Raw genomic sequence first — 24,728 nt, forward strand, 5'->3', positions numbered from 1 at the left:
TCAGACTAAAGAGGTTTTTGAAAATAATATTATATTTTGATTTAGGTCAAAATATAACATTTGTAAACCTGAAGAGCCAGAGCCTCACCAGCCATGAACCTCACTGCAGAAGCTTATATATAGACATCTACGTGTTTTGTGCCCCACCACTTTTGTACATATAGAAATGCCACTGAAGGTAACACACTTATCAACTCACATAACGTTTAAAATCCGCCTTAAGATCATGAGACACCTGTGAAGATTGTAGACTCAGGTTTGGTTTCACATTCTCACATCAGGACAGATGTGATGTAAAGCAGTCAGTGAGCAGTACCACTGGACCTGGGCCTTTCAGTTCAATGTCGGCAGCCATATTTGAAATCTTTGAGCAGAAACACTGCGCCTCTCCCATGAGACTGGGTTCAGTTATCATTTTAGAGAAACTACAAAACATCATCTCAAGTTAATTTGACAGCTGAAGAAAAATGAGGGGTGGAAATGAATAAATACTAATCATCGCTGTGTTTATTGGGCCTCCTCCCTGCGTAAGTCGCAGTAAGGGGGGGCTCTTGTTTGTTCAGAAACACACAGCCCAGCCTGATGCATCATGTCAGTGGTAGAGTTACTACATTCTGATCCACATTGCTGAGGATATCTCTGTTAGAACCGTGTCCTACTGACACAGAATGCATCCCCCCTCTGGTGAGTATTTCTGTTGGCCCCATGTTTCCCTGACAGGACATCAGGTGGTTCAAGTAGCTTTGCTGCAATCTAGCTGTTCAGTGAGGGAGTCAGCACTGTTATACTGTGTAAGCAAATACTACCAAGAGTCAAGACATCATCAGTCAACATATTTCAAAATCTGCATGTAGCAATTTTAACATCATACCCTGCAAAGTGCTGAGATCTGGAAACCCATCAACCCTGCGTAAAACACATCAAACTAAAGACAAACGGGACCATTTGTATGACATGAGAGAGAAACACTGCATTGTCCTCAAGTAACAATACATACATAGAACTCAACATTTCATTTGGTGAATACAATGTTAGCACAACCAAAGGTCAAAACAATAACATAACATTCCAAATTACAAACGGGAGTTATCTTTTCTTGGTCTGAAATGAACAGCTGGGTAAACAGAGCAGCTTTATGGACAACATCTCACATCTCAACAGGAAGGGAAAACAATATGTGTTTTGCATTTGAAGAAATCCAATATATGCATTAGTGAGGCATATTGTAGTCATTAGGGAGACCAGAGGGCATGGACTGACTACACGGTGAAGGTGCATATCGTCTGAGTGCGCTGCAGTATTCTCTTCCTCTATACTGGGTGAACACTTCAACAGCACATCAGAAGATATCGAGTGACTTTAACTGCATCAGACGCCTGAGCGATGCAGGGAATGTTTGCTCTGTTCAGGCTGATGTGTGACTGACTCTTTGAGCTGATCCGGTACGCTCCTCTCATGTAAATGCTTCAGCTACAATCTAGGCACAGTAGTCTTAGCTTTTGTCCCAGAGCAGTTTAAAGAAAAGCAAGCATTAGACATTTCCCACCCTCTAATTACTTGCAATGGGCCTGAGAGGAGCTCCCTGACAGAACCATGCATTCATAGGCTCACTGAAGTAGTGAAATCCCCTGGTCTAAGAACAGAATAAAAGCACAACTGGGCCTTCCAACCTTCTTCTTCCCCGGCTTCTGGTCCAAATAACTAACACGAGTGCTCTATTAGCTGTTGTACAGTTTGATGCAGATCTAGGTGGATCCAGGGAATCAGTAAGGCCACCTCTAGCTCCACAGAACTGCTCCTGACTCGCCAGCTGGTTTAAGGACTACAAGTCAGCCAGAACCAGACATGAAGAGAGGAGAGAACAAGAGAGAGAGAAACGGTGAACTCTGGCTCCCCCTACTGGTTATAAATGAAATTGTCTGCATGTACTGCACGTGTTGTAAGCTTAACAGAGCGGGGGTGTTCTTTTGAAAGGCCCCACAAACTAAATGTAGAGGGTGGAAGGTGACATAGGAAGAGCAGCAGCAGGACCAGGGCTTAAACCAGGCACAGAGTCCAGCCTGGAGACTAACAGGAGCCTCTGAACCAGAGTCCAGCCTGGAGACTACCTGGAGACTACCAGGAGCCTCTGAACCAGAGTCCAGCCTGGAGACTACCAGGAGCCTCTGAACCAGAGTCCAGCCTGGAGACTACCAGGAGCCTCTGAACCAGAGTCCAGCCTGGAGACTACCAGGAGCCTCTGAACCAGAGTCTCGCTGGCTCATCAGCCTGCTTCCGTCTAATCTCCCTTTTTCATTATCTGTGTTCGACTGTGATTTGGTTCAGGCCACTTTGTTTTGAGGGATCTCCCTGTTTGGCAACAAAAGGCATGTCTCTCCTCAGTCTGTTTCTGCGGAGTGTTGTAGTTCCAACAGTGTCAGGCCGAGCAGAATAAAAAAGCCCATTTCTGTCAGTCCGTCCCCAGGCACAGCTGTTTGGGGCTAGAGGTTCAGTCTTGGGGGCACCAAGGCGAACTCTCGCAGAATGTTTCGGGCCACGTCCACTTTGTACTGAGCGATCGTCAGCGCCCGCTTCACATCCTCAAAGGAGTAACCCTCTCCCATCAGCCTGGCAATTTTGGCGTCGACGTTCTCTGCCTCCAAGCTGGGGGGTTTGCCTGGCTGAATGCATGGAGGGATCTTCCTGGGCAGGGGCTTGGGGGGCCTGGCAGGGGCCTGCAAACAGTCCAGCAGTACTTGGAGAGAGAGAGAGAGAAATCATGTCATCGGATACACAGGCAGAAACCTGAGAGTGCTGTAAGTGGTAAAGGACAAGTTTATAGTTAGGTAGTAGAGGAGAGGACATCTCCAGAACCTTCTGAGTACAGACCTTTAATATTAAGTAATCAATGTGCTGCATGGCTAGAAAGCAGATATTGAGCTTTTCACTGCACACATGAGTTTGATGTCCTGTTCCTCACAGTGCCGGGACACGGGAAAAACAGGGGACATTTTGGAAAATAAAAGTACTGAAACACAATGAACGGATTTTGAAGTAAAAGTTTGGACAAACTTTGCATGTCTCAATAAATCAGACTTCCTTCATGTATCGATGAGACTTTAAGAGAGCTTACTTTCTACCTTGAATTGCACAATTTCACTTTCAAAGACTCATACTTCCAGAACTTTAATCCTTGACATCCAAGGTTTGATGTGATTTTGGAATATGGAAAAGAATAAGTTCGATTTTGCTTTTGTGAAAGTGAACTTATCAAGATGTGGGCATGTGCTTTTGAAGCTGTGTGTGTGTATTTCCTCATGTGGTCATGTGCTGAGAGGTAACTACCCTGAGTGCCGGGCAGATGGTCGTACTCCAGGAAGCCTCTGGAGCCGGTCACACAATCTGTGTGTCGTCTGAGGGGGGGCAGAGGAGCAGCACTGCTCAGCATGTCCAACACTGTGTCTACAACACACACCACACAGACACACTCAGGTAAACACGCCTGTTTATAACTGGAAGTTTTGCCGTGTGAAAAATGTAGGATTAGCATAACACACAGACATGCGCCAGATTGTTATTTTACACATCTTAAATCCGAATGAACCGTCGGGAGTTTTCCAGCTCACCGGGGGTTAATAGCAGGTGATCATGTCCAGAGGAGGGCCCCCCCGGTTGTGCTACAGCAGAGGGAGCGGACGTGGAGAAGTTGTAGAATGAGGATGTAGAGGATGGGAGGTCGGTGAAGCTATGTCGGGCTGGTGGAGGAGGGGGGGGCTGGGATGGAGGGCGGCTGTTGAAGGGGTCTTCTAATGCTGAAACACAACAGCAAACACAGAGAGAAGTAAAGTCTCTCAGAGAGGACGTGTTTCAGGTTCACAGAGACAAGAGAGTGCAGTGGGTGAACAGCACCCAGAGGTGACATCAAACATATGCCAATAATGAGTAAACAGGTAACTGTTTTATAAACTTCATTGTTCGGTCTGGTTACAGCATTACAGTAAGAATGTGCTGTGTATCCACTCCGACTCCAATAGGGCGCGGTTGCAGCTGAAGTGATGATCTGGCAGCGGAACAGATGGAAAAGTAGATTCCATCATTCCATGGAAAATGTAATTAAATGTGGACGGCCTAGGAGTTCACCACCTCGATATCAGTCAGAAATGCCGTCACTTCATCATTTATCTTATTAGACATTTGTGTACAATCGCATGATAAGCAAGTACATCTTTGTGTATTTACATGCTCTTTGAGGTCACAGTTACTTTTGACCCCAACATCTAATCAGTTCATCTTTTACTGCCATATTGGAAATAATTCCTTCAAGGCATTCCTGAGATATGACGTTCACCACGCAGAATCATTGGAGGAGCTCAATAGGTCATGTGTGACACTGGGGATTGTTACGTAACAAGAGGGACATTTTACAGTTGGACAGGTGTCACACAACACGGTGGACTGCTCAGACAGGACCGAGAAAGGGCACTTTGGCTGGGGGAGGCAGTTGGGGTTGGCTACCTTGTGGGGGCAGCAGGATGTCGTAGTCGGAGGGTGTCTTGTTGGTGTTTAAGGGACAGAGGGCACTATGGGCAACCCGTGAGACCCCCTGCCTGACCAACTCAGAGGGTCCACCTGAGGAAGAGAAGCAGAGAACATGGTGGTTATGCACTGGCACACACATACACTTTGCACAGATGAACTCTAGCAGTGTCTTCATCCTGCCTAGTGCGAAGCCTCTTGAAGATGCCAAAGGTCCCAGAGTAACAGAGTGGTGCAGTGATGATGTATTTCTGGAGGCCGACTCAGAAGTTAGCACCGCAAGGGCTCCCTCGACTTTAAGCAATGGTACTTTTCAAAGTGATTTTGGAATATTGCAAGTGAAAAGAATCTCTGTGTCAAACACACGTTTATGATTATGTTTAGCAAAATAACCTCCACATATTAACACCGCTTTAAGGTTGCTGGCGTGTAAATGCAATCGCCAGATGTAAAGAGCTAACAAGGCTATAAACAAACGAAATCACGGTCTCATGACAGCACGCCTCCACTGCTATGATATAAAGTCTCTTTTAGTCATCGCAACCACTGTTGCTAAAACACATCGAAGATTCAGACATTCCCCAGTGGGTAGAAATCTCTTCAGCGTGTGTAACCACATATTATACTTCAGGCATCTAACCGCAAACAAGTTCAAAAAATTGTTGACTTCCAGATAAGAGCAGTGGCGACTGGTCATTAGGGCACAGCCCCACCTAGTGTCAGCAGAAAGTATTACAAATAATGATTACAACAAAATGCAAAAAATAAATTAAAATATATATAAAATATATTTTAAGATCATGTTTAATCATCTGATTTGTCTCATTGCTGTTTTAGTCTGTGTTCTTCTAATTAGTGTCTACAGTGTGTGCCTGTTGAGCTGTTTAGAGCCATGTGGGACAAAACCCGATCCTGCCCCTCCCTCTCACTGTCTAAGTGAACGGTGACTGTAAAAACTACACTGCGCATGCTCAGAGTATTTTCCTATTTAATGTGTGTGGCAAAAAACAATGACCATAGGGGCATAGAGCTGCCATCCCCACCATACGTCATCTCACATCATTCAGAGCTGATTGGCTGTGAGTATGTGTGTCGCGAAAAGTGTGGTGTGTGAAGAGGAGACGAGAGAGACGCGTCCTAAAACCAGGAAGTAAGCTGCGCATGGCTTCCCTCCACAAAAAAGAAACGAGATTTCTCCATAGGATTTTAGAAAATAGCTCCAAATAAGATCTGAGGGAAACGTAGCTGTTAGATAAATGCACATTTTGTTCAGCCGGATAATATCCACATGTCTACCCTACTTTTATCATTTTCGAATCATAAATCTATCGATTAGATTTATGATAGACTTTTGAAACTACAAGAAGATAAGGAGGACTTTTGCAAAAAAGTAATAGAGATTTTTGTCCAGAAGGATAGGCAAATGGACTTCATCTTCAAGTCAAGGTAAGACTGCAATTGTATTGAAGATGGGATCTTACTAAGAGAGAACAATTCAATATTTAAATGATAAAATTACATTTGTTGGGTATCCTTCTGTTGAACTGTCTGTTTAAAATTAATTGAAGCATCAGACAAAAAAAGCTTTTGAAAATAATATTATATTTTGATTTAGGTCAAAATATAATATTTGTAAACCTGAAGAGCCAGAGCCAGTGCCTCACCAGCCATGAACCTCACTGCAGAAGCTTATAGACATTAGGGCTGAACGATTAATCGATTTTAAATCGAAATCGCGATTCGAGATGATGCGATTATCAAATCGCAAAGCCTGCGATTTTTTTTAACTTTTTTTTTTTTACATATTTTTTTTTTTCACATTTTTTTTTTTCCCTTCTTGTGTGTCAGTCATCCATAAGTGCTGTGCTCCACATGTACCAGCCATTGTTAATCAATCAGAAGTGGCCCATGATAGAAGGTGATAGACAGATAGATCCAATCACCTGCCAAGTGCTTCTGAAAGCGCCTGCCCTTTCCAAATGGCTTCCAATGGAGCTTTAGATGGTTTGGTGAACCATCTGAGTCAGGTTAGTGATGCTCCATCACGTGTTTCTATTACAGGGAGAATCTGAAACTGAAGCTTGACTTTAAAGCAACCCAACGGAAGTTTCATGTAAGTTTAGTTCTTTCACTCGTAGCTCGGGCTGCGGGGGTGCTAGAGACGGGAGCACGTTGATACGACCTTCCTAGCCGGAGTTATGGCCGCATTTTACAATAAACTTCCATTGGGTCGCTTAAAAAATAAATATCGCAATTCGAATCGCAATCGCAATATTTGTCAGAAAAATCGCAATTAGATTTTTTCCCAAAATCGTGCAACCCTAATAGACATCTATGTTTTTTGTGCCCCACCACTTTTGTACATATAAAAACGCCACTGGATAAGAGAACCGGAATTGCTAAAAAGCACACTTCCAGGTTTCAGGACTCATCCTACACCGCTCTTTGGGGCATCAGATAATAGATGTATTAGTTGTTAAACAGTGTATGCAGGACTCACCAGGATCAGGGGGCTGGAGCTTTTTCTCCTCGATACTGGGCTCTGAAGAGCTGCTCTCAAAGGGCCTGAAGAGAGGGGACAGCATCCTAGTTCACCTCAATACAACCATTATTACCTTATCACCATAGAAACGTTGATACAGAAAAATAGGGGGGTACCTGCTGGGTACAGAGATGCAGATGGGGGCCTGGCTCAGACAGAGGTTGGATGAAGGGATCTGATAGTTGTCTTCCATTTTCTCCACCACAGGGCTGCTGAACGCATTGGATGGTCTGTAGAGATGACTCAGATTTATCACACAGCCTTTTCAATAGTGTCCCTCTTTTAGTTATTACATTCAAATGGCAATCACTGATGTCATCCCACAGGAGTAGTAGGATGGGGGATTTTACATGTTATTTTAACACGTTTCAAAAACATACACACAAGGTGACCAGTGCCCTGTCCAACACATTAGTGTAACATGTGTTCTGTAGTCATCCAGACTGTTGAGAGCTTCATAGTATGTTGAATACTTAAAACGAAAGTTAGGTATAATCAAATATAATCAATTATATTCTTGTATAACCCACAATGAAAATGCAGGTTCTTTCCTCTCCTCTCACAGCAGGGAGGGGGGCTCCAGACTTAAGCAGAAACACATTGAGGCCTCAAAAAGGTGGTTATGTCATAGTCATAGAATATGTCTAGTCATGTTTTGTTTTACACACACTTGGGAAGGTGTGTCTTATGCCAGAGCCAATAGAATATGTTGGTTGGGTATAGAGGAGGTGTTTGTGGGTTTTCTATCCGGTTTTTTGAGCATAAAAAGACTGGCTTTTTTGGATTTCGTTAGGGAGAGGGGGGGAAACCCCTGGTATACTCTCTCCCGGTAGGCTCTGTCTTTCAGAGCTGGGTTAGATGGCTCTCGGTAAGTGGTTATGCTGGTAGTTAATAGAACGATCCGGAATATATGATTTTATGCCGGAAGTTGCTATAACGACCGGAATCCATACATGGGTTTTATGCTGGTAGTTAATAGAACGATCCGGAATATATGATTTTATGCCGGAAGTTGCTATAACGACCGGAATCCATACATGGGTTTTATGCTGGTAGTTAATAGAACGATCCGGAATATATGATTTTATGCCGGAAGTTGCTATAACGACCGGAATCCATACATGGACTTTTGAATGAATATGAATTAAGGTTTTAGATAAAAAATATATAACCCCATTTTGATATGTTTTGTATGATTATAATGTGTTAAAAGGTAAAGACTCTGTATTGGTTTGGACCTATTTTTTCTTCAAATAAACTGATCTCACCTTTTGGATTGGGACAATAAAAGGGAAAATCTGTGCTCTCCTCTCCTGCTTCAAAGGTAAGACTGCACCCTGCCACACACATGTTTAGGTAGGAACACACCCCATTTACTGATACCAAAATCCTTCGGGATCGCTTAAACAGATTAAAAAGAGTTGTCTGAATAGAAACAGCAGTTAATTGAACCTGGTTCTTCGGGGAGTTAATAGAGGTGAGATCTTGCTGACGTTTGTTGGATCTGAGCCAAGCAGTAAACTTACATAGACTCAGTAACTTCGGTCGGGTCAATTAGTGAGGTCAGAGTAATTTACCGGAATAAATTAATCGGGGCCTCACCTAGAACTACAAAAACAAGAGTGGGAAAACAAAAGATTCGAAAACAATGCTTCACAGAAAACAGAGCAGCCCAACAATCAGCCCAAAACGCATTATCCTCCACGCGATCCCAGTTTACCACTACGACCCAGAGTAAACAACAAGGAATATGCAGGCCTGACAAAAGAGCAGAGACAGGCCCTCAGAGTGAGACAACAAGAATGGGATGCCAAGTTTGGTCAGAAGAAACCTGCCCAGACCCACACAGACCCGCTTTAGAGTTAATGCGAAAACACACATGGGAAAATGCAGAGGGAAATTTTTTTAGTACATTAGGGGATGAAACCTACAGAGTAGATTCTGGTTCAGATTTCACAATTCATACACAGGGAGAACCCACTGGAAATCATGAGATAGTAACTTTAGCAGATGGAAAGAGTGTCTTAATGTCTGAAATTGAGAGAGAAGGAGTGGTGGGATTAAGAGGTGCTCATAATTTGGCTAAGGTTAGGGATCTCCCGCATTTTGACAAACAATGTAACACAATGATGAAACCAGTAAACCAGGTTGATCAAATAAATGAATTGGTGGGAAAATCGGATGTAAAAAATAAATCTCGTCTGCATAACATTTTGAGCGAAAGCTCAGTTTCCCATTTTAAAAATGATGTGGGATTTGCCCCGGAATTCACGCACTCAATTCAAGGAGGAATGCCAAAAAGGCAGTCTCAATTTCCTATAAAACCTGAAGCAAAAAAGGAATTAGACAAAACTATAGAAGAATTGGAACTCTTGGGAGTCATAAAAAAAGTGCAAAGTCCTCCAATAAATTTGCCAGTAATGGGGATTCTTAAACCTGATAAAACATATAGGTTGGTACACAATTTGATAGAGCTAAACAAAAGATCCATCACTGATGCTCGACCTTTGATCAATCCATCAAGAACAATGAGAACCTTACCTTTAAGGAAGTATAAAACTGCTATTGATCTCAGTAATGGATTTTGGTCCATACCATTGGATGAACAAAGCCAGCTTAAAACTTGTTTCACATGGGGTATTCAAGCATATTGTTGGACTCGACTCCCTCAGGGATATAAAAACTCACCAAATGTATTCCAAACTGCCATAAAAAATACCTTGCATGATCTTCCAGTGGAAGTTTATATAGACGATGTCTATTTCACTCATGATGATGAAGAGGAACATCTTGATGTGCTGCAGCAGGTCGTAAACAGGCTGAAGGAAGCAGGTTTCAAGATAGGATTGAAAAAATGCGAAGTAGCCAAGCAAGAGCTAAAGTATTTGGGTTTCAAACTGTCAGAAAAGGGAAGGGATCTCACAGATGAGTACAAACAAAAACGTTTAGATTTTCCTGACCCACAGGAAGTAAAAGATCTAGAAATATTTTTGGGAACCTGTGAATATGTTTCTAACCATGTACCTCATTACAGTGAGAATGCAGCTCCTTTACACAAATTAAAGGGGATTTTGAGAAAAAAGGAAGATCCAAAAGTTATCCTTTTAACACCAGAACAAAAGGATCAATATCAAAAAACAAAACAGTATGTTGTGACCAATTCTCAGAAACTAACAATGCGGGACATGAAAAAACCTTTGGAAGTTCATCTGACAACCAATGATTTAGGAGGAGGTGTGGAGATAAGGAACCAGGGAGATAAAAAGTCAGTGTTGTTTATGTCTATGACCTGGTCAAGAACAGAGGAAAGGTACTCTCCAGAAGAGAAGCATCTTGCACTTGCTTTCAGATTCTATCCAGTCCTAAGAGAAATGTCTCAAGGTACCAAAATGTGCATATACACTCCTTACCCTTCAATATCTGAAGCTACTAAACCAACGGTTCAGGGAGCAAAAGCAATGATGAGTAGATGGGGAAAATGGCAGATGATGATGTCTGATCCAGATGTGGAGTTTAGAACGACCGGTAGTAAGCCACAAAAGGAACTAATGAAACCTGTACAGGAAACCGTTGCTCCAAAGATAACACTATTTACCGATGGAAGTATGCGGAAAGGTGACCAAGCAGCCACTTGGGCCTTCATAATGAAAACGAATTCAGGTGAAGTACTTGGTAAACAAAATGGGGTTATATATTTTTTATCTAAAACCTTAATTCATATTCATTCAAAAGTCCATGTATGGATTCCGGTCGTTATAGCAACTTCCGGCATAAAATCATATATTCCGGATCGTTCTATTAACTACCAGCATAAAACCCATGTATGGATTCCGGTCGTTATAGCAACTTCCGGCATAAAATCATATATTCCGGATCGTTCTATTAACTACCAGCATAAAACCCATGTATGGATTCCGGTCGTTATAGCAACTTCCGGCATAAAATCATATATTCCGGATCATTCTATTAACTACCAGCATAAAACCCATGTATGGATTCCGGTCGTTATAGCAACTTCCGGCATAAAATCATATATTCCGGATCGTTCTATTAACTACCAGCATAACCACTTACCGAGAGCCATCTAACCCAGCTCTGAGGGCCAGAGCTTACCGGGAGAGAGTATACCAGGGGTTTCCCCCCCGTCTCCTCGACGAAATCCAAAAAAGCCAGTCTTTTTATGCTCAAAAAACCGGATAGAAAACCCACAAACACCTCCTCTATACCCAACCAACATATTCTATTGGCTCTGGCATAAGACACACCTTCCCAAGTTTGTGTAAAACAAAACATGACTAGACATATTCTATGACTATGACATAACCACCTTTTTGAGGCCTCAATGTGTTTCTGCTTAAGTCTGGAGCCCCCCTCCCTGCTGTGAGAGGAGAGGAAAGAACCTGCCTACTCTCTTATCAGAGAGCAGGGCATAAATCATAGGCCTTACACTCAACTTAACAAACCACTTTGTTTTGTTTATGCTGTAAATATAGAAAAACCTAAAATATGAAGCATTTTCATTGTGGGTTATACAAGAATATAATTGATTATATTTGATTATACCTAACTCTCGTTTTAAGTATTCAACATACTATGAAGCTCTCAACACCCTCTTTTGAAAACGCAAAGTTATCAAACAGCAACAACTAAAATTGTAAGCATACATACATATTCAAAAACCATCAAGAAGCATTCTCATTATGGGTTCATACAAGAATATGATTGATCATATATGATTTATAATTAACTGTCGTTTTAAGTATTTACTTCATACTATGAAGTTCTCAACAAGACAGATCCACTGGCATCAGATGTAGTGACTGCAATTTTGTTTAATTGTTCAATCTTAAAAGTCCTTCAGCCGTCACTCCTGCCAGTGTGCCGCGGCTAGTGACCAGCAGGAAACCATTTCTGATTACTGCAGCTGCCCTTTAATGTGTTCTCTGTATCTTTATTATTATATCAACTGTATATATTGTGATGTCTCAATTCTGTGTAGTGTTGTTTTATTGTATTTTATTCATGGTAAATGAGCTCGGCTCTGTGTGTGTGTGGAACGAGCCATTTTGTGTGCGTGCGCGAGCGAGAGAGAGCGCACCGGTACCGGAGATCGTTGTTGTTAGCTTCTGGTGCTAGCGAGCTACGCTAACGGATATAAGGAGTTTTTTCAACAACAAGCTGGAGGAGAGTCCTCTCCTGTCAGACTGAGAGACTCCGGTGACTCTCTCAGTGTTTAGAGAGTTAACTTTAGTCTAAGTTATCTCAGTGGGTCTCAAACGGTTTGGTCACCATTAATGTAAACAATTATTTCCGAGGCACACGTTTATATGATCATTACAATTATAAAAAAATAAGAGAATAAAGGAAAAACAGCTATGAAATACTATATGACATTAAAAAAAGAATAAAGTTTGTGTGATTTGTAAAATATCCATAAAGAAAAACTAAATCTGTTTACAGTTCTGTTTCATATGGATGTTGAGAGATGTATCCATAGATCTCTTCATTTTGCTCTCAAAGTGCACCAGATTGATGCTTTCAACTTCAATATTTCAAAAAAAATCTTCCCGGGGGAGCATCCCCCCGGACCCCCCTACACACCACCTATAAAAATAGGACTTTACCCCTGCTTACACCTATATGCCGTGAGCTGATTATCGAGCCTTCATTGTAACTGTTACACTGTGTGCGCGTGGGGAGTGTGCGCGTGCAGTAGAAAGTTCCACTGTAGCGCCGGTACATTAATGGGAAACCCTACATGTTTGAGAACCCTCTATGAAACGTCAAGCTACCCCACAGCACCCCCAAAAGAAATATCTTTCGCCGCCACTGAGCCCGACTTTTTTTTTTTTCTCCAAAGGGGGGGCCTGACAGAAAAAGTTTGAGAACCACTGACTTATGTGGTTAAATAAAGGTTACAAAAAAAGTAAATGAACATAAGTAAAATTTACATTAGTTGCATTGTAAATTGTATTGTTAAAACCCTTTTTGGGTTTCTGTTTTCCATTTGTACACTATTTTACAATGAGAGTAAAATAAATAAATAGATTAAACCAGTTTACAATGCAAATTGGGTTCATATATATATATATATACATACATACATACATACATACCGCCAAAAGTTTGGACACACCTTGTCATTCAATGTTTTTTGTTTATTTCAATTGTGTTCTACTTTGTAGATTAATACTGAATACATCAAAGCTATGAAAGAACACATATGGAATTATCTAGTTAACAAAAAAGTGTTAAACAATCCAGAACATTATTTTTATTTTTATTAGTAGCCCCCTTTTGCCTTGAGGACAGCTTTCCACACGTCTCTCAGTCAGCTTCATGAGGTCGTCACCGGGAATGGTGAGACTGTTGGTGATTTATTCAGAAATCAAGGCACACTTAACCAGCCACAATATTCTGCAGTAGCCAGCAACATATAAATCATATTCTGAATTCCATGTGTTCTTTCATAGATTTGATGTCTTCAGTATTAATCTACAAAGTAGAAAAACCATTGAATGAGAAGGTGTGTCCAAACCTTTGACTGGTACTGTACATACATGTATATATAGTAATACAAAGTGTTAGAGTGATCCTATCAATATAACTTGTGCTTGTAAAATGCATACTATGTAATTTGTATATGGGACGTGTGTCATACACCAACCTCACAATATTTAACAACACTACATAGTTTTCAGCAGAACCAGAGCTTCCCCTTTCAGCTGAAGCTTCATCAGAGGAGACAGCTCCATCCGTTGCCTCCATTTTAGCCCGATACAGAGAAATAGCTAATCTAATTCTGGCTGCAGTTTAAAGGCTATTAGAGGCTCTGCTCTGTTCTGCGTGTAGGGAGGGGCGGTCCTGCCCATAAGTTAATACATTTCTCTGTTGATTGACAGCTGACACAGCTAATGGTGATAGCCCTCTCGTTTTCGACACACCTTTGTATAAAAGCCTCGTTTAAGACAAGACAAAGTCCAAGTCCCTCCAGACTGAACCACTGCCGCCCCTAAACAGCAGAGGCCAGTTTAAAAAGGGGGAGGGATTTTGTCTCCCTCATAATGTAGCGCATGCTAAATGCTTGCATAGTGTAGGATTAGTGTGTGTGTGTGTGTGTGTGTGTGTGTGTGTGTGTGTGTGTGTGTGTGTGTGTGTGTGTGTGTGTGTGTGTGTGTGTGTGTGTGTGTGTGTGTGTGTGTGTGTGTGTGTGTGTGTGTGTGTGTGTGTGTGTGATACTCACTTGTGGCTACTGGCTAGCTTGGTCTGAGTTGGTGATTGTCGTGAGGGCAGGATGTCATACTCATCGTTGAGCTGCACACCATTAGAGAAGGGCTGCACACAGAGGAGGGGAACATTTACAAAACTGAATGTCCACTGAATGTCTTGTGAATTAAAAATATATATATATTTTGCTACAAACATCTTATGTTCCTCTGTGATTCTGGAGTAGGAGGAAGGTAGTGAATATGATTCCGCAGCTCTGCAGTAAAACTCTTAACACTTCCTGAACCATTCAAGCTGCCCACTCATGAGGAAGTGTGGGTTTAGGGATGCAAAATATGTATTTACGTACAAAATACTGGTTGTTGTTTTTGCTTTTTCAATCAGCAGTCTATATTTTTCTGTTATCATCCACAACAAAACTATTAAATATACTCAATAAACAACTAGTTTATATACTATGTCACTTAAAAGCAATGCTGCTGAAAAGAAGAGTTACACATCCCTGTGATTACCTTAGGGGTAATGTTTTTAGCTAGTGCTGGGTCACGAAGCGTCACGACCCTGTCCTGCAACCGTGTATAGCTAAATCATGGCTGATCTTGGGTATTAGATGCTACATGTCAACTTGCCAAGGTTAATAAAGTTTAGGTTTTTTGATTCGGTACAAATATTGCAGCAAACTTATTTTGAATACATTAAAGTATCAAGTCACCTCAAGTCAGAATGCTCCTCAAGTCCAAATCAAGTCCCGAGTCATTGGTGTTGAAGTCCAAGTCGAGTGTCAAGTGTTTTGTGATTTTGTCAAGTCGAGTCCAAAGTCATCAAATTTGTGACTCGAGTCTGACTCAAGTCCAAGTCATGTGACTCGAGTCTGACTCAAGTCCAAGTCATGTGACTCGAGTCTGACTCAAGTCCAAGTCATGTGACTCGAGTCCACACCTTTGGTCGCAGGTAATACACCAACTCGTACATCCCCACTTCAAACACCCAAACTACCCTTTAAGGATCTTATGGCGCGTTTCCACTGCAGGCCTCGCTCGGTTTGGTTAGGCCTTATTAGGCCCGGCTCACTTGCTGCGCTTCCATTACAGTTTAGTAGCTGGGGCAGTTACTATAGTAACGCAGTGTAGGTGGAGTCGTGACGTCATCTTCAATGAGAGCCCCAGAAAAACAACACAGCCGTTAGCTCTTAGCCCTCAGAGCTCACAGCTCCTCATATCTGTTCAGAAACTAGACACAAGTGAAACAAGTACAAACCACAGACTGTCTGTGTCATGGAGAATACAGTCGCTGCTTTATTTATGTCTGTAGGCCGTTGTTGTGAGTGTGGACGGTCGGAGCATATATAACGTTAGCTTAGCCAAGCTCCATTTAGAAAACATGCATTTTAAAAGGGTTTTTCGCCTGCCGTCTGTCTGCAGACTTGTCAAAGCATTAATTCATGGTTTTTACTAACCGGTATCAGTATGTTGTTACTTCGGCATCATTCTGAAACGTGTATTACAATTAAATCACGGTCAAATATGTTCATCTTGTTGTAGCTGTAGCCCCCTTGCCAGCGATTCCCTCTCTAGTTTAGCATACTCAGCCCGACTCAGCCTGGTTGTTCCTGGCCCTAGAACCACGATTTTATGGGGCCAGAAAAACTGTGAATTAGGACCCGCTAGCCGGTGCTAGGCCAAGTGGAAACGCAACCAAAAACGGACCCCGCACGGCTCGCCATGCTTAAAGCGAGCTACCCGCTGCAGTGGAAACGCGCCATAAGTGGTCTTTATGCCCTACCTTGGAGCCCTCTGAGGGGCCAGCCCCCTCCATTCGCTGTTGGAACCTCCCAAATCCAGCAGAGGGACAACTGAGTGGTCTTCCGTTCGGATGAGAGGGGCCATTGTGCCGGAGCTGGGGCAGGGGCTTTGATCCTATGGGACCCCGTGTCTCAGGGGGGGGCTGTGAGTCTGACAACATGCCGGTGGAAGATGACGAGGGAGAAGAACTTGGAACCCAGGAATGGCGCGACTCTGGGGGATTGGGAGGTGGACGCTCAGGGGGAGGGGGTGGAGGTGGTTCCCTCTGGGGAGGAGGTGGTGCTGGGAGGGGCTTGTCCTGCTTCCTGGACATGCCTGGTGAAGACTGGAGAGTTGAGGAGATGTGCTGTGTTTTAATTTAATGACAGAAGACAATCCAAGACAGAGCCTCATTTGTACATCACACACCTCTCTTTGTGTTCCATTGTTTGTCCTGTGTGTATTGCAGGAAGGCTAGTGAGCACACTGTGGAAGCTACACCTAAAGCAGATCTATATAAAACACATCTATGCAAAGATAGCCCAGTGTTCCCATTCAGTGTGGTCTCAAATCTTCATGGCATTTTAGAGCTGTCAAATCAAAAGTGATGTTTGGCCTCACCCGGCTGTTAACCCTGCCTTTACAAAGGTCTCATGTCTCTACTGTATCCTTGTTCTTTCTCTAACTAACTGATTCCTGTGTTTACACCTTATTTAGTGCTTTCTTAAACCATACCTTAAAATAACCTTTGCTTTTATATAAAATTACTATCATCAATCAGTGACCTTGGGGGAGCCGGTGGGGCTGGCCGATGGAGAGCGGAAGGCGTCCTTCTGGATGAGGTCGAGTCGTGGTGGGACGGGGGGGAGGCCGAGGTGCTGCACGCAGTGGGGGTCTCCCCCGTGGACCTTTCTGTGTTGGCTGAGAGGGGAAGAGCTGGGAGACACCATGGGGGAGTTCTGCCGCTCTGCACAGTGCTGACAGGAGAGAAAATAACCTCTTCAAATGCTTCAGGCCATCAAAGAGCTTTCCCTGTATACACTTTGATCAGGGACAGAGAGACAGAGACTGACCATAATGCACTACGGATAAATACTTCAAGAGATCTTCGGATGTGTGAAAGCAAGTGGGATGAGTGTTTAGCTCACATTTCATTGCTATTAATTACAATCACATTTATCCAGAATAACATAAGAAAGTGTAAAAGGTTAGAATAAAATAAAAAAGCATGGTTATTCCGCCTATATTGGGCTCTTTTAGTAAGTGTTGTTAATCACGTGATTGCTTGAGGGTTCCCTTTTAAAGGGTCACTGCTCAGGAGAGCATTCCTTCTCAGAGTTTGATACATATCGTTCAGCCGGACCATCAACAGAGCCACAAGCCACTGAGATCACTAGTCTTTACCTTTCGGATGTTGGCCAGTCCATTCATGACCAGGCAGTCCTCTCGGTCCTCGTCCTCATCCAGCTCCAGCAGGGGGCAGCTGAGCTGGTCCAGGAAGAAGCACTTGGTGCCCTCATTTCGGGGGTCAAAGGGATCAACAATGATGGGCTCAGTGCCTTTGATCTCACAGCGACAGAACGGACAGCCCTGACCATCTGATTCCTGGAACAGATAAGGGAAAGAGTTTGTATTGAACCGAATATTTTATGCAATTTAATTACTGCGAATGCTGTGCTACCCTATTCCACTATAGTTCTTCGAATCTGTATTAGTGGAATGCTTTCCACTATAGTGCTTCAAATCTTTATTCTTCCTCTGATTATTTTAGCCAATATTTTGGCTCTCCATAACTTCAGCGTGAGTATAGGGGAGAGCGATCGTTTCAAGTTTTTTCAAACAAAGAGGAAGGAGAGAGGAGGGAGAGAGGGCGATCAAGAGAGAGAGGGCGATCATTTCATTCTCTCTACCCCTTTCCGAACATAACAAACTAATCTCTTCTCATCCTGCACCTGTCCGCCGTAACCTCCGTTCCCTCTCCCCCTCTACCTTTGCCTCCTCGGTGCTCTCAGCCCTCCCTTCCTCTGACTCGTTTCACCTCCTGCCTCCAACCTCTGCTGCAGAAACTCTCCTCTCTACTCTCTCATCCTCTCTGGACTCTCTCTGTCCTCTCACATCTCGGCAGGCTCGTCAGTCCCCTCCTGCTCCCTGGCTAAATGACGCACTGCGTTTTAATAGAACCGTCCTTCAAGCAGCAGAGCGGAGACGGTGGAAATCCAAACACCATGACGACCTCCTAACCTATCAGGCTCTCCTCTCCTCTTTCTCTGCTTCGATCTCTCAGGCAAAAAGCACTTTCTTTCAAGATAAGATCCAATCTTCCTATTCCAATCCTAAAAAACTATTTTCCATCTTCTCCTCCCTCTTGGACCCCCCCAAAGCCCCTTCCCCCTCCTCCCTCTTGGTGGGTTACAGGGTGACTTGGAGAGGGTCCGAGTCCGACCTTTGTCAATTAACTACAGGGGTCCCTCAGGGCTCTGTTCTTGGTCCCCTCCTCTTCTCCCTGTACACAAACTCGCTCGGATCTGTCATTAGCCCGCATGGTTTTTCATACCACTGCTACGCTGACGACACCCAATTAATTCTGTCCTTTCCCCGCTCAGAGACCCAGGTCGTCGCACGCATCTCTGCTTGTCCAGCTGACATCTCTCAGTGGATGTCTGCTCATCACCTCAAGCTCAACCTTGACAAGACTGAACTGCTTTTCCTTCCGGGAAAAGATTGTCCCACTCTTGACCTGACAATCAACATCGGCACCTCCGTTGTTTCCCCGACTCAGACTGCAAGGAATCTGGGAGTGACCCTAGATAACAACCTGTCCTTCACTGCAAACATCGCTGCTACAACCCGCTGCTGCAGATACACGCTTTACAACATCAGGAGGATACGTCCCCAGCTGACCCAGAAAGCCACGCAGGTTCTGGTCCAGGCTCTCGTCATCTCACGCCTAGACTACTGCAACTCCCTCCTGGCTGGTCTACCTGCATGTGCCATCCGACCTCTGCAGCTCATCCAGAATGCAGCGGCTCGTCTGGTCTTCAACCTTCCTAAATTCTCCCACACCACGCCGCTCCTCCGCTCCCTCCACTGGCTTCCGGTAACTGCTAGAATTCACTTCAAGACAATGCTACTTGCGTACCATGCTGTGAATGGATCTGGCCCTTCCTACATCCAGGACATGGTTAAACCGTACACCCCAGCACGTGCACTCCGCTCTGCATCAGCCAAACGGCTCGCTGCACCCTCGCTGCGAGGGGGACCCAAGTTCCCATCAGCAGAAATACCTGGGTTTGCTATCCTGAATCCAAAATGGTGGAATGAGCTCCCCATTGACATCAGGACAGCAGATAGCTTACACACCTTCCGGCGCAGACTGAAAACTAATCTCTTTCGACTCCACTTCGAACGATAGAATTACTAACAAAGAATTACTAACAAAGCACTTATATACTAAGAAAGGACTGGCTTATCTAAAGCCAGTTGAGTAGCACTTGAAATGTTTGGCTCTATGAAACCTGATGTACTTATATGATTCTGTTTTCTTCAAGGTTGTGTCTTCCTGGTCAAATGTACTTATTGTAAGTCGCTTTGGATAAAAGCGTCAGCTAAATGCAATGTAATGTAAGGTAATGTGATAGAAGAGTGAGAGGGTGATCAAGAGAAGAGAGAGAGGGCGATCAAGAGAAGAGAGAGAGGGGGCGATCAAGAGAAGAGAGAGAAGGTGATCAAGAGAAGGGAGAGAGGACGAGCAAGAGAAGAGAGAGAGAAGAGAGAGAGGGCGATCAAGAGAAGAGAGAGAGTAATGTAACCTCCTAATGTAATGTCTAACTCCTATGAAAATGTTGAAAAAGTGCTCAAACTTCACATGTGTGCTAAAAGTCCAGCCATGAAGACATCTACGGGACAGTTTTGAGATTTCTTGAAATGCCGTTGCCATGGCAACACAATGCTCACCATGAAACACGGTTTTCTCATAACTTCAGTGAAAATGCTCGAAATTGCCCAAAACTTCACAGGTTTGGTAACGATGCAGCCATCAACACATCTAAGCGTATTATGGGGGTGTCATCAAATGCCGTTGCCATGGCGGCAGATAATTCACCATCAAGTTAGTTTACAGTTTACAGCATTCGCACACATTTTCTGCAGGAAATGCATTTTCTAGTTTTCCTCTAATGATCTGATGAGCGTGGCTCATTTTTCTGTTGGGTTTGAGAACATGAAGAATCACTTAGGCCGTCAACAGGAAGGCTGTTCCAACAGACAGCTGGGACACACATGGGAAGGCTATGTACTGCACTATTGCCCTATGTCTTACTCTCATGTCCCCGACTCATGAAAGGACTCGGGTTGGTTGACAGGACACATGTTTGTGCATATAAACTGTTCTGTGACTTTACAACATTCATTGGCTACATGTACATATTCCACATGGCAGCCTCTGTCATAAAGGGTTAATAAATAGGAGGTTAAAAGGGTCTACAGTCAAAGGCAGACAGTTTATTAGAGAACAAAGCTGAGTTTGTGGTGGCCATATGGTTGGGACTTGGTGGGGGCAGCACCAAAGGCATGTTTGAAACTGAATCATAATGGGTAGGAGGAGAGTGAAAAGGAGGGGAACCATGATGAGGAAAAGGGTGAGATAAGAAACAATACAATACATTGATATTTTGAAGTGTTCGCTACATTAACACATCCAGTAGACAGAGTGTGAGCCACATTTAAAAAACTTGAATGAATAATAAAGCGTTATTTTTTAGCTCTGGATTGCTCTCTAACATCGCTGCTCTAAGCTCCAGAAACCTGCTAATGAACATATGCTGATGATAATTTACAACTACTGTTAACAGTGTTACTGTGGCAGAAACATATACTGAAGAGTGTGCACCTGCCAGCTGTCATCCTATCCATTGTTAAATAAAGGTCCTGATTGGAGCAGCTTTTAACATCGTCCACATCACCCTGTGGCCTTACTGTTCCTTTCTAAGGCACTAAGTCTTGACACAATCATTAGTAAGCTACACAAAGCTTATCATCTAATGAAATATAAAGTCTTGTGAACATAAGACAGACTGAGAATCACCCAGCGAGTCCTAGCTCCATTGAGTCAGGGTACAACTAAGATCTAAAACTAGGACACACTCTTATGTACCTCATCCTCTGAGAGATCAAAAACTAACAGGATGTGGAATTACATGGAGCACGAGCCAGCTGGGACTGAGGAGTCAGCGTCTGAGCCCAGCTGACTCATACAGAGAGAGGGAAGATATGGAACCGAAACCGAGACAAGACCTTACCGGGTTCCCTCTCTCTCTGACTCACAGTTTCACTAATGTGGAGGAAAATACTTCACTGCTGAAGCACACACATATATTCACACACACTGGTATACGTCACTCAGTCACTCGCTGAGATTGTGGGGGAAGGCAGGGTCATGTTGAGTTGTCATAACAGGAAGTATGACAAACACACACTGTTATTGTGGGTGCTGCCAGGCCCACGCTCCACATAGCCCAGGACGGGCTCTGGAAACACAGCGCTTTAAACGTACAGCTGTGTGCAGAGTAAAGTCACCCAAAGCTGTCCAACACTGCAGCAGGAATATGTCGGAGACGTGGTCAGACCACCACTAGCTACTGGCTCGCTCCAAAAGCTGCTCGAACACTTACATCGGGGTCCAGTTTAGGTTTATGTCGGGGACAATTGAACTTAAATTGAGTGGACCATAGATCCCAATGTAACAAACACTTTTATCTCCGTAAAAATGTATTCATTATTTGTTGTGATAACTTTGGACAAAGAAGTATCCAGGGGAACTAGCCCAAGAAACGTCTGGACATAGCAGTATGTCTTATTGGCTCATTACAAACAGGCAGACTTCTGATGCACAACAACCACCCACAGCAGTGTGCCCAGTGCAGACACCACGCAGAGACAGGGCTGATGGCGTGCGCATTCTGGGGCTGATGGCGTGCGCATTCTGGGGCTGATGGCGTGCACATTCTGGGGCTGATGGCGTGCACATTCTGGGGCTGATGGCGTGCACATTCTGGGGCTGATGGCGTGCACATTCTGGGGCTGATGGCGTGCACATTCTGGGGCTGATGGCGTGCGCATTCTGGGGCTGATGGCGTGCGCATTCTGGGGCTGATGGCGTGCACATTCTGGGGCTGATGGCGTGCTCATTCTGGGGCTGATGGCGTGCGCATTCTGGGGCTGATGGCGTGCACATTCTGGGGCTGATGGTGTGCACATTCTGGGGCTGATGGTGTGCTTTCTGGCTTTAACCCACAACGGCCCTTGCATGTGAGATGGCAGCAACTCCACCAATGAAACCTGTGCCCCATGTTCAGAGATTTGATTTTGAAAAGAGTTAATGCAATAAGGTTGATCACGATACCTGCCAAGCCGTAAGACAGGAAGTACACATGAGGTGACCGCAGGGTTCAATCTTGATGTCTTTGTCGTTCTCTGCGCAGATCTTACACAACTGGAAGGTGGAGCCCATTTCGCAGTACAGCTCATACTGCTCCTGTTGGGACAGAGCAAACTCCGGTTACTCGTTCATCAAACCAGAGAAGAGCGCAGACACAGATGCAGTATTCAGCCACGACACGCGCCCATAAAGCGTATGTCCACACTGCATTATAGAGGCTTTCCGGAACAGAGCCCCGATCTGTTTTACATTACGAAATATAAAGTTCAGTCAGTTGTCATTGAACATGTTCCACACTTAGTGTCATCAGGTAGTCTATCTTCACGATGTATGCTAGCTTTCTGTGGATAAGAAATGCCATGGCTAGGAACCATGAACATTACGCCGCTGATCTAGAGGACACGTGTGTCACACACACACACACACACACACACACACACACACACACACACACACACACACACACACACACACACACACACACACACACACACACACACACACACACACACACACACACACACACACACACACACACACACACACACACACACACACACACACACACACACACACACACACACACACACACCACCCACTTGTGTCACTTTGATGTGATCGTGAGGCGTTGGCTCACATAACCCAGTAAGGTCAGGGTTGTAGCTGCGACCATCAGGGAACAAGTAGCTGCGGATGAGAGGAAACGTTCAGACAAGCCAAGGTTACAAACAAACAGATATTGTCTCCAAACATTTGGATCAAAGACATGTTTTGGGAAATGACAGAAAGTGAGGTCGATACATCCTGAGCTCAACTAACAGACACTATCACTAGGTTTAATTCAACTGTAGCAGCGTCTGGATACATGTGCCCCATGCTGAAGTAGAAAAGGCTCTCCCTCATATCAAGCCTGTTGGAAGTGTGTCACTGATGGCACATGTGATGTCGGCCCTGACATCCCACCAATGTTCACTTTGTTTACATTTCTTCTTGTGCAAAGAACAGGAAACAGTTTGCTTTGTTTCTCTCGTGCTCTCATGGCGAGCATGAATGGACTAACGCCTGCAGCCTTTCTAATGCCACCCTGTGCAAACTCCATCCTTGTAAATGATGAAGAGAGAATACTTCAAATGAGGGATAGTAGAACTACAAGCAGAAATAGGAGCACTTGTTTTCATTGTTTTACTTGAAATGTGTTACAGAATATGTATATGTGTATACATACATTAAAATACAATATAGCCAAGAGCAATCATTACAGAGCTGAGCAGTAACTCTTCTCTAATTCAACCCACCATGATTCAAATGTGACGGGAAGTGAACTCCCCAGAGTTGATCAAAAACAGATGTCATTAAAATGGCCCCCCCGTCACTCCTTCTGCAGCCCCCCCCCCCCTCCCCGGTTACAGAGGACTGCTAAGCAGCCTCAGCCAGCTGAAAGGATCCCACTAAAGGGAGCCTGTCAGGTGTGACGGGACAGCCTTTTCATAGAGCAACTTGATTTCACTTGAGAACATTCAAGAGGCGCAGTGAGAGTGAAACATGTAGGAAGATGAGACTGATGGAGACGCAGGTGATCGTTGCTCACACACAGCGGAGAGCTAAAGAGGGAGAGAGTGTGTGTGATAGGTGGCATACAAGCACTCCCTGTAGCCATCGATAAGAGCCTGGAACAGCGGCTTGTTGTGGGGGATGGTCTGCAGAGTGTTGCCATCATTGGTCACGTAGCCGATGGCCCACTGACCCAGCCGAGTGCAGCTCAGTCTGAAGATGTAACTGTTAGAGAGGACCCAAGGTTGGTCAGACACAAGCTGGAGACTAAAACAACACAACAGATCTCCCAACGCCGAGTCCCCAGTGACATCAGCTTATAATAAAAACATCTGTGTTTAAAGAAATGTAAACGCTAGAACATCCTTATCAAACATCGACTAGTCCCAAGTTAACTAAGTGTGTGTGTGTGTGTGTGTGTGTGTGTGTGTGTGTGTGTGTGTGTGTGTGTGTGTGTGTGTGTGTGTCAGCCCTCCTCCACACATTACTTGCTCAGCTCTACATGTGGCCGCACTAAACACAAGGCATGCAGAGCTCAGCTCCGGCTAGAGAACCAGACAAAGACAAGGCAAAGTATTATTAAGAACTGTTTTATAAAAATATGTATCTCTCAAGCTACAGTACTCGAGGCGGTGAAGTGTTTGTGAGATGATAAAGTAGTAATAAGTAGCTTTGG

At 44.0% G+C, this 24,728-nt stretch overlaps 1 protein-coding gene across 2 annotated transcripts in view; it reads right to left on the reverse strand.

The window, feature by feature from the left end:
• Positions 1–485: 485 nt before the first annotated feature.
• Positions 486–24,728, reverse strand: part of cblb (Cbl proto-oncogene B, E3 ubiquitin protein ligase) — a 50,887-nt gene continuing 26,644 nt past the window's right edge. For both annotated transcript variants that reach the window (XM_034098673.1, XM_034098674.2), the window contains 13 exons: positions 24,140–24,277; positions 23,101–23,188; positions 22,466–22,597; positions 17,470–17,670; positions 16,851–17,042; positions 16,067–16,411; positions 14,301–14,392; positions 7,174–7,287; positions 7,016–7,080; positions 4,495–4,608; positions 3,606–3,791; positions 3,325–3,441; positions 486–2,734 (listed from right to left, as the gene is read on the reverse strand). In XM_034098673.1, coding sequence (XP_033954564.1) covers positions 2,481–2,734; positions 3,325–3,441; positions 3,606–3,791; positions 4,495–4,608; positions 7,016–7,080; positions 7,174–7,287; positions 14,301–14,392; positions 16,067–16,411; positions 16,851–17,042; positions 17,470–17,670; positions 22,466–22,597; positions 23,101–23,188; positions 24,140–24,277 — 2,038 coding nt within the window. In that variant the 3' untranslated portion in view covers positions 486–2,480. The remainder of the gene's footprint in view (positions 2,735–3,324; positions 3,442–3,605; positions 3,792–4,494; positions 4,609–7,015; positions 7,081–7,173; positions 7,288–14,300; positions 14,393–16,066; positions 16,412–16,850; positions 17,043–17,469; positions 17,671–22,465; positions 22,598–23,100; positions 23,189–24,139; positions 24,278–24,728) is intronic.

The sequence above is a fragment of the Pseudochaenichthys georgianus genome, chromosome 14 (assembly GCF_902827115.2).
Source record: "Pseudochaenichthys georgianus chromosome 14, fPseGeo1.2, whole genome shotgun sequence".
In the NCBI taxonomy this organism is placed as follows: domain Eukaryota; kingdom Metazoa; phylum Chordata; class Actinopteri; order Perciformes; family Channichthyidae; genus Pseudochaenichthys; species Pseudochaenichthys georgianus.